Genomic DNA, 10647 nt, shown 5'->3' on the forward strand with positions numbered 1-10647 from the left:
ACTTCCGATTTGTGTTATGCCGTATTTTCAGGGAGTAAGTTATTGATCAGAAAACTTTGCCTTGTTGCTCGAAACGGGTGTATATTAAGTAAAATTTATAAATGTACAGTTCTCAGGTCAACTACAATAAAGCTATACGCTTAAAAAGTTTACAAATTATTTGTCGTAATATACAATAAAAAATTACATATTAATTATTCAAGATACAAGTGAAAAATAAATATCATTAAAATATACAAAAAAAATTTATCAATTTGACTCTGAAAAGTAAGTGACATGGTTCTCAAAGAGCAAGGTTTCATTTGACTTACAATTTTCTTCAGAAACACAGAAGAAAAAGGTATTTGTATATAGTTTTGTATATTCACTTCGTTGTGTGTGTAGAGCTTTTAAAAATACGTTGAATCCTTATTCTAATCTAATCTTCTTCTAATGTAATACTTTTCGTATTTCAAATGTTGTAGTAATTATTCTGTAAGAGCTTCGACATTATTTCTAAATGGACATCGAGAAACATCATAGTTTTTTGAGAGCAGGCCGCCATGTTATTTTTCTGAGTCATTAACAAATTGGTACTCTGGAATTACGAGCAATTATTTTTCATGGTACGGGCTAGTATGAATTTCAAATCAAATCTCTATTAACGACTATTATATTTTGTGCACTAAGAATAACATATCGCACTTATTTTCTAGAATCAAATTGTAATCAGTTTTACTTATATGTATGTATATTCAATGTGAACTTGCACCTTGAATAAAATATCACAGTTACTTTTCATGGTAATATATTATTACTAAATTTAGATAATATACACTTTACGTATGTTCACTTTGAACTGGCACCTTGAATAACATATCAGTTACTTTTCGTGATAATTTATTATTAGATCGTTTAAATTTTTGAGTACCTTCTTTTGAACATGGCCTGACCTTTTCATTTTTATGATTTTTTTAAGATATATATAATTCTGATGACGTCAGCGGACGCGGACAGAGAAGAAGAAGAAGAAGAAAACGACGTTACTTCATTTTTCATGAAAAACGTCACTTTTTGACCGCTTGTATATCCAGAACGGCTTGACCGATTTTATTCCTTCTTGGCTCAAATTACTCGTGGCAATGCCGCCTTTCAGGTTATATTACGTGCAATTCTAAATTTTTTATATTATAGTAGTTCTACACCCCCAAAAAATGGACTTTGATGGTGCAGGATAAAAGACTTGTAGTGTCTTTTTTAAGGTCTTTTAGGGTTTAAACATGGCCGGAGACACTACCGCGTCTCCTAATATACATATGCCCTAGATCAATTGTTTTAATATTACAGCAAAAAAACAAAATTGCATTAAATAAGAACAATATTATTTATTGAAGATAAGAATATTATTTATTGAACAATAATATTAAATAATATAAATATTTTATGAATTAAGATACAATAAAATTTAAATATATACAATATATAGAAAGTTCATATTTATAATAAATGCAAAATAAACTTTTCGTCAGAAAATATATATATACAGGGTATATCATAAGTTACACCGCATTACTGGGGAATGAATTCGTCAAGTCAAAATAAGTCGAAAATAAAGAATGACAAAATTACGTTATATATATATATATATATATATATCCTAAAAAAATCATAAAAATGAAAAGGTCAGGCCGTGTTCAAAAGAAGGTACTCAAAAATTTAAACGATCTAATAATAAATTATCACGAAAAGTAACTGATATGTTATTCAAGGTGCCAGTTCAAAGTGAACATACGTAAAGTGTATATTATCTAAATTTAGTAATAATATATTACCATGAAAAGTAACTGTGATATTTTATTCAAGGTGCAAGTTCACATTGAATATACATACATATAAGTAAAACTGATTACAATTTGATTCTAGAGAATAAGTGCGATATGTTATTCTTAGTGCACAAAATATTGTATAATAGTCGTTTATAGAGATTTGATTTGAAATTTATACTAGCCCGTACAATGAAAAATAATTGCTCGTAATTCCAGAGTACCAATTTGTTAATGACTCAGAATGATATTAGGGATATCCCATCGACGATCGTACATTTTCACAACCTTTTTCTCGGACGGATTGATTTGTGGCAGTTCAGATTTGAATATAGATCTCAGTCGATTATATTCTACAATGGCTCTCGAGTTTGCTTTAACTGATGCTGGATTGAAATTTATCAAATGTAGGCCTTCCAATTTACTTACTCGTGACAAACCTACATAGGCTTGACCATCACTGAATACAGTCGTTCCTAAATCCATCAATGCATTGTTACATGTAATTCCTTCGATTATAAATAATTCGACATTCTTTAATTTGTCTCTCAAAATTTTCAAGACCATGTCTGACAATTGCGTATATTTTGGTGTAGATTCATGACTAACCGGTAGTTGAAACATTCTATGGATTGTCAAGCCATCGATATTAAATGCTGCGATACCCGTGGGAGCAGATATGGTAGTCGTTTTTTCCAAATTTATTCTGATTCAATGTTTAATCGTTTCAATTAGAAAACTTTTCCCTGTACCACCCTCGCCACTTACGTACAGTCGCAGAATCTGATTTTTATCTTGTAAAACTTGGCATACTCCATCAAAGACTCTTTTCTGGTCTTTGTTCAAATGCGACATCATTTGCGATAAATCAATCGGGTCGTCAATCTTACCAAAATCTTCCAGATCTTTCATCGCGTCGTCAGCTTTTATCGGATTACAATCCAGTTCATCGTCATCGGATTTGTCTCTGTCTGCTGTTTTCAGATCATTTTCGCGCTTCTCGATTAATTCAGCAACGTTCTCAAAAAATTTCTGTATTTCTTCGAGCCTTTCGTGATATTTCATTGCCTTCGTTAAAACAGACTCTGAATTCTTAAAGGCATCCGTGTAAGTCTCGAATGTACCTTTGAGTTCACTCAAATCTCTCCATGGTTTGAACAGAAGCAGCGAGTAAAAGTATTTTTCGGGTTCAGTTTTTATATTAAATCGATAATGGTTAATTAAATAACCCTTTTTTCGTTTTTTTTTAAATAAACCCGATGCCAGTTTGTAACACTTGACTTCGTCATTATTTGACATCTGTTTCGTAATTTCCCAGAATCTGGCAAAATCGTACAAATTCAATGATTCTAATTCCTGAGGTCTATTTGGATAGTAATTATCGATGAGTGACGAACAGTAAATATTCGTAGAATTTTCATCGAGAGCTTAAATTTCATTAAATGTTTTAACTTTTCTATTTCTCACCTCATTAACATCAATCCATTTGACCATGGTATCATTATCCGTACCGTACAAGGGATTCCATAATAGTGTATCCGCAGCTTCTAAAGCACCGCATTCTCTGTTATTTAATGAACGCATTGCAAAATTCCACAGTTTTGATGTCAAGGACTTATTCGAATCTATCACTTCAAAGTCTGTATTGCATTTTTCCGACTTTGTCGTGTATTTTGTTAAATATGAGTTTAAAAACTCTGATTTTTCTCTAATAAATGGTATGTCCATATTTCCCTCCCAGGCTAATTTGATAGACGGATTATAATCATTTATAAACTTTTCCGACTCCTTGCGAGGAAGATCGTACAATCTGCTCTTACTGCGTAAATTTTTTCTACCGACTATCGAAGTGATAACGTCTCTTAAAACGAAATTCTCAGTAACTGGCCGAGGAAAATCGAACCGACACTTTCTGTATATATTAGTTTCCGTTTTTTTCGTACGCATGCAATACGAGTTATGTTTATGATTCTGATCACTTATTACCGTATCGTACAACGTTGGCGAAACATTTTCATCTGGAATTTCACACGTTACGTATTTTTGAATAAACGTAGCAACTTCTTCATCCGGCGATTTTCCTAATACTGGAGCATCTTTTATCCAAATCATACAATGCATGTGCTGGATACTTCTACGTTGATATTCCAGTCGCCAGAAGTAATGAATAACCTTTCCTATTGGATTATCGGACGAACAAATAAAATCAATCATGGCTTTGAATTTTATGCACATGAATCTAGAAGTACTTACAGGATCGTATGCGATTAGTTCGCTGATGCCTAACTTCTCTTTATCGGGATTCATATCTCGTAAATATTCACCCAAATCGGACCATTTCCATTCACTAGGACTCAAAGTCAAAAACCACGTCGCTGGACCGTAATGCAAAGTCATGCATTTTACATTATTGGACGGTTGTCGCTAAAATTGATCCGTATTTCTCAATTTTGCGAAAATACTCATTAAATTCGATTCTAATTGGTAACCTTTCAATTCGTTCAAGTATCTACCAGCAGTGTATCTCTCTCGTGGGTTAGTAACCATCATCGTATAATAGATACCACTTTTTAACTGTCGGTAGTTAGCATCATTGAGAAGGAAGAACAGATACTGCAGATTCAACCTGAATCTACTATGTTTCGACATCAATCGTGTTCTAATAAATAAATATTCCGGCCAATGCAAAGTTTCTATCTTCTCGTTGTCCATTGACACCATCAGGATATAAATCAGGGAAACACATGACATCCAGATATTTATAACGATTATCCATTGGAAAATCTTCAATTTTCACCATTTGATAAAGCTTCAATGCAGATTCGTTATCGATTCTTTTCGCGTGTATTGGGTATATTGTATACTGATCGTTAATATCCGAATGTTCAGTGATTTGTGTGAGAAAAGCCGTACGTTTTAAAACGGTTTGATCATTATTGTTTTTGTTTCGCTGTACATTGTACAAATTGAATGCTGGTAATTCCTCAACCACCTCATTTATTTCGTCATTGTCGCTTTCCTCATCGACAATCCTATATTCTGTTTCCTGCAACTTATCCTTTAATAGATCATCAGATGACGCTGGAAGACAAATTTTTGAGTAATGAGGATTATTTTCTTTCAACCATTGTAAAACCTTATCCATTTTATTAATATCTACCAAATTTTCCCAAACCACTTTAGATTTCTTGGGTATACCTCGAACGAGAATGTGCAACTCGTGATTCAAATTTATAGGATCTTCCGGAGGACATACCTTATCCAATGTTTCTTGTAAAGGCAGAGGCAAATGAAATGTTCTACCTTTTCCTAAACAGAGTTCGATTATATAAGTTTCTTGATTTAAAATGTGCTATATTTAAATCATTTAATTATTTTTTTCGTTCAAGTACAATTAACAGCAAAAACTGCTCTAGAAACTCTAGAAACTAGAGAAAAATGTTTCAAATAAAAGTTAGTTTTGAGGGGAAAATAAATTGACACTACTAACTTTTTCCGAAAGAGCGATTGTTCGCGAACGCGCTGCGTGAGGAATCGCGCGACACGACAAAGGATGAGTCACTTGTAGTATAAAGAAACCTTTAATATACGAATCTTTACTAAAATATAATGTACAATATTTAACAATTACACGCACAAAATTAACATAAAGTTTAATTAGTTTCAGCGGAGAAATCAAATCAAAGAAAGAGCGGCGGTTGTCGATATAAATGTTCTGCGGTTTTTTTTGAGGCGGTTTTGACTTACGCGTACACGGCGGAAAGCGATAAGGCCCCTACGCCGGGGTGAGCTCCTCTTTTATAAATTTTGGAGCGGAGCCCACCTTCGCGTGAAGCGCCAATAATTTGCGTGATTTTTAAAGTAGCGCATGCTCAATAGCATGTAATTATTCGGCGGAACGGTTGCGACACCGTTACTTGTTTGTATATTTGAGCGTTTTTTTATGTGACAGCTGTAAATTTACGACTTCTTTTTATTCTATTATACAAAACAAACGTGACTTTATTATTACTGATCGATGATTCCAGAATTTACCAAATAACTATTTTCGAGATCGAATTTTGTATAAATTGAAAATCCTAATAACGTTTTACTGCCGAAGTAATTAACAGACGATAAGATTTATTTTGCATCTCAAACATCCCGCCCGCCTTGGCGCAACGTGACAAAAGGTTGATGATGTTTCCTGCGCGGATCACATTCCGATAGCGGTTGATGGTGGGGCGGGCTCGTGTCGGCGCGGCGAAATTCACAGTGATGATCGCGTGTTGTGAGTCGATCAGCTGAGTCGACGAAAACACGTGGTGATCACGTGTTGCGAATCGATCAGCTGAAACGGCGAAAGCATGTGGCAGATGTGAACGGCGAGTGAACGATGCAGTGAGCGGTGAAAACGAGACAAGTGTTATAGTGAGGTGATGAGTGAAATGAGTGAAGTGTGACAGTTGATATGGTGCATGACGTGATGATCGTGTAGTGAGTGATGCTATGTGTCAACGTGCGGTGTAGGAACGTCGTTCACGCCCGGAAGAAACACGAGCTTGACGAGTGGGCGCACGAGCTCGGACGTGGCCGTTCGGATCGTCACTACGCAGTGTAACTCCATCGTCCCCGGGGTGCAAACGCGATATGCGAGCGAGGGGCCATCGGTTCGGGGGGGTGATCTCGGAGCGAACGAGGCAGAGATCGCCGACGTGGGGTGCAAGTGCATCCTTGAGCCACTTGGTGCGTGGGGCGAGTCCGTGCATGTATTCGGATGACCATCGCTGCCATAAGTGATCCCTCATCCGCTGCAGATGACGCCAACGTGACAAGGTGGACACCGTCTGCTCTGTCAATGACGGTTCTGACAAGGCGAGGAGCGGTGTCCCGATGAGGAAGTGACCGGGGGTCAGCGCCGAGACGTCCTCTGGATCATCTGAGAGTGCCTGCAACGGACGTGAGTTAAGACAGGCTTCAATTTGTGCAAGGAGTGTGTTCAACTCCTCGAACGTGAGGGTGGTCGCGCCGATCACCCGACGGAGGTGGAACTTGGTCGACTTTACGGCGGCCTCCCATAAACCACCAAAATGCGGGGCCGCTGGCGGGTTGAAGTGCCAGCGGATTCCTTGAGCGGTGGCGGCAAGGATGACACTTTGACCTTCGGCTGTCGCTGCGTTGAAGAGACCTCGCAGCGTCCGATCTGCTCCGATGAAAGTCGTGCCACAGTCGCTGTAGATCTCAGCACACAGGCCCCTGCGGGAGACGAAGCGGCGCAGAGCGGCGATGAAGGCCTCCGAGGTGTAGTCTGAGACGACTTCTAAGTGAACGGCCTTTGACCAGAAACAGACGAAGACTGCGATGTACCCCTTGTGCGCACGGTGTCCACGCCCCTTGCTGGTCCGGAGGAGGATTGGTCCCGCGTAGTCCAAGCCGGTGCTGAGGAACGGTCGAGTTGGCGTTACTCGCTTTCGAGGAAGGTTACCCATCGGAGGCTGTGGTGTGGCGGCGCGCCATCGAGTGCAGGTTATGCATCGGTGTAGCTGCTGTTTGACGGTGGTCCTTCCTCGAGGCACCCAGAAGCGCAGGCGGAGCAGGCCGAGAGTCAGTTGCACACCTCCGTGCAGCGTCCGTCGGTGGCAGGAATCGATCACCAGCCGAGTCAACCATGATGCCGCCGGGATGATCATTGGATGTTTCTCGTCGAGTGGTAGCTGAGCATGTTTGAGACGTCCTCCGACGCGCAGTACGCCTTGGTCATCGAGGACCGGACTCAACATCGCTAGGTGGCTTCGTGGTGGGCTAGTGCGTCCAGCAGAAGCCGCAGCTACGTCCGTAGGAAAGTGGAGCGCCTGCACCACTCGCAGCCATCGAAATAAGGCGACGTCCAGCTCGTCCGGATGCAATGGACGGCCAGGTATGGCGTCACGTCTTGCCTGATTGAGCCATCGCCGACACCATGCCGTAACCCGCAGCAGCCTGTGCAGCGTTGGAAACCGGAGGAGGAGGTCAGGTTCTGCCGAGAACCGGTGCCTTGATTACCAGACTGGTGGCTCGCTGCTCCGGGAGGTCATCCTCTGGGACGTCGATGTTTGAACCCGGCCATGCAGTCTCGTCTCCTGAGAGCCAGGTAGGTCCTGTCCACCACAACTCATGATTGATTAATTTAGCAGGAGTAACACCGCGCGATGCGCAATCTGCAGGATTCTCTCGTCCAGCGACGTGTCTCCATTGAGCGTCTGGAAGCAGGGTCTGGATCTGAGATACTCGGTTGGCGACGAAGGTTTTCCAACGGGTGCTGTGTCCGCGGATCCAATGAAGTGTGACCCTTGAATCTGACCACAGATGCACCGGCGTCGTTGTCAAACCGAGAATAGCGCGCACGTGGAGCATGAGCGTGGTAAGTAGAGCTGCTGCACAGAGTTCCAAGCGAGGTAACGACACCTGCTTGACAGGCGCGACCTTCGATTTTGCCATCAATAGGTTGATTGACGGTTTTTCTGTTGCAGCGTTGCGGATGTACACCACGGCGGCGTATCCTCGCTCTGAAGCGTCGGCAAACCCATGGAGCTGCAGTTGCGAATGGTCGTCTCCGGTGTTGAGCCAGCGAGTTACACGGATGTTATCCAATAGAGGAAGCTGATCCAACAACTGCCTCCAGCGGTGTGCGTCCTGATCAGGCAGCGGAGAGTCCCAATCCAGCCGTTGAAGCCACGTCGTCTGGATCAGAATTTTGGCTCTGATGACGACAGGCGCGAGCCAACCCATCGGATCAAAGAGCCGAGCTGTTTCGGCTAGAACTCGTCGCTTTGTGAGATCAGTGACTGGACGTGGACGAATTGAGAAGGAGAACCAATCGCCTTGAGGATGCCATCGGAGGCCCAGGGTAGCGTGACTCTCTTCCTCCCATGAGTGCGGCCCACGTTGCAGCTGATGTTCTGGTGGAATTCCTGTGAGCACCTGAGGATCGTTGGCGGCCCACTTTCTCAAAGGAAATCCGCCCGCCGTGCAAAGACTCCGTAGTTCCTGCTGAAGGTCGATAGCATCTTCCAAGCTATCGGCGCCGGTGACCACGTCGTCGACGTAGCAGTCGTGTCGCAGTGCCTTGACTCCGCGTGGATATCGTGCCTCTTCGTCTGCTGCGAGTTGATGAAGAGTCCTGATGGCGAGGAAGGGTGCACACGCTAGCCGATAGGTCACGGTCCTCAGCTCGTACTCGTGGACGTCGTCAGAGCTGTTGTGGCGCCACAGGATAGTTTGCAGACGACAGTCCTCCGGATGCACGAGGATTTGTCGGTACATTTTCTCGATGTCCGTGACGAGCACGTACCGATGCCAACGCCAACGAAGTAGGACGTCAGCGAGTGCTGGCAAGAGATTGGCTCCAGTGAGGAGGTGTGCGTTCAGCGACTCTCCGGACCGTGTGCGCTGGGAGCCGTTGAACACGACCCTGAGCTTCGTGGTCGTGCTTGACTCCTTGAGGACCCCGTGATGCGGTAAGTAACACCTGGGGCTGCCAGTTGTTGTAGTTGTGCTAACCTTCTCCATATGTTGTAGGTTCTCGTATTCCTCCATGAAGTCTAGATAGAGGTCACCGAAACGACGATCTCGTGCTCCTTTCCGCTCCATGGCATCCAGTAGGCGTTCAGCAGGTCGACGAGTCTCGCTGAGCGATGTCGGCGGCGGTGAAGTAAATGGCAGCCTCACCATGTATCTTCCACTGGACGTGCGTGTGACCGTGCGCACGTAGATGTCCTCGCATCTGGCTTCATCGGCGGTAAGCGGTGTCCCAGCCACTGGCTCGCGTTCCTGCTCCCAGAAGCGTCGAACCATGTCAGCGAGGTCGTGGTCTGCGGTGCACTGGAACGTGCTGCGATGTCCTTCGGTTGCTGCTGCATCGTAGCCCCCGGACAGGATCCATCCTAAGCTCGTCTGTTGGGCGATCGGCATCCGTGATCCGCCCTTGCGAAGACCTTCCTCGAGGATCAATGCGTAAACTTCTGCTCCAAGAAGTAACTCCGCAGGATCGTCGTCCAGGAAGCGCGGGTCGGCCAGTCGAAGTCCTTGGATGTGAGGCCAGCTACGATCTTCGCGTTGAGAGGTGCCTTGCTGCAATGAGATGCGAGGCAGCACAAAAGCAACCACGCGGAGCTCGACATTGGTCACGTCAGATGTGATGTCTAGCGTGATCTTGCCACGCGCTGATCCAGAGCGAGTCCCTCCGATGCCAAAGATGGACAGATCTGTTGAAGCTCGAGGCAGCCGAAGACGCTGAGCCAGTGCCTCAGAGATGATGGACACCTCGGAGCACTGGTCTATCAAGACTCGAACCTCGTGTGGTGATCCGTAGCGATCAGCGATCTTGACGCGAGCGGTTGCGAGAAGGACGGCCTTGTGTGTTTCAGTTTGCCGTGCAGTGGCCAGTGTGGTGGCAAGTGAAGTGGCCTCAGCAGATGGTGTTGATGTGGCTGCCCCGTGCAGCATGGTGTGGTGTCGCGCGTTGCACGTGAGGCAGTTCCTTTTTGATTGACACCGTGCTAGGAAATGATTGCCTAGGCAGTTGAAGCACAGTCGGTTGGCCTCCACAAACGCTTTCCGCTCAACCGCGGTCTTGGCCTTGAAGCCCTTGCACATCATCAGTGTATGGTTTTCACGGCACAGTACACACTGAGGTGAATCTGTGCCTTGGTGCTTCGTGACGTGCGCTTTGACGAATCGTGATGTCTCTCCAGATCCTTTTGTGACACTCCTCGGTCGTGCGGCGTTGAGTGTCAAGATCCGTCGACTAATGAAGTCGAGAAGTGCCTCGTTCCGTAATGGTTCGGTGGGGTCTGAAGTGGTTGACTCCTATTCGAGACGAGTGTGT

The 10647-nt window shown here is 43.8% G+C and overlaps 1 protein-coding gene across 1 annotated transcript; it reads right to left on the minus strand.

Moving 5' to 3' along the window:
• Positions 1-8553: 8553 nt before the first annotated feature.
• Positions 8554-10415, minus strand: LOC146724407 (uncharacterized). The gene is made up of 2 exons (XM_085479956.1): positions 8635-10415; positions 8554-8566 (listed from the first exon to the last, which is right to left on the minus strand). Exons 1-2 carry the CDS (start codon positions 10413-10415, stop codon positions 8554-8556), a joined length of 1794 nt encoding a protein of 597 aa, XP_085336082.1.
• Positions 10416-10647: the final 232 nt, after the last annotated feature.

The sequence above is a fragment of the Nylanderia fulva genome, unplaced genomic scaffold (assembly GCF_048542155.1).
Source record: "Nylanderia fulva isolate GAGA-0341 unplaced genomic scaffold, ASM4854215v1 Scaffold134, whole genome shotgun sequence".
NCBI classification, from domain to species: Eukaryota; Metazoa; Arthropoda; class Insecta; order Hymenoptera; family Formicidae; genus Nylanderia; species Nylanderia fulva.

Excerpts from the sequence above, each read along its gene's own strand:
- LOC146724407 (XM_085479956.1), bottom strand. The coding sequence starts at position 10,415 with ATGTGCAAGGGCTTCAAGGCCAAGACCGCGGTTGAGCGGAAAGCGTTT.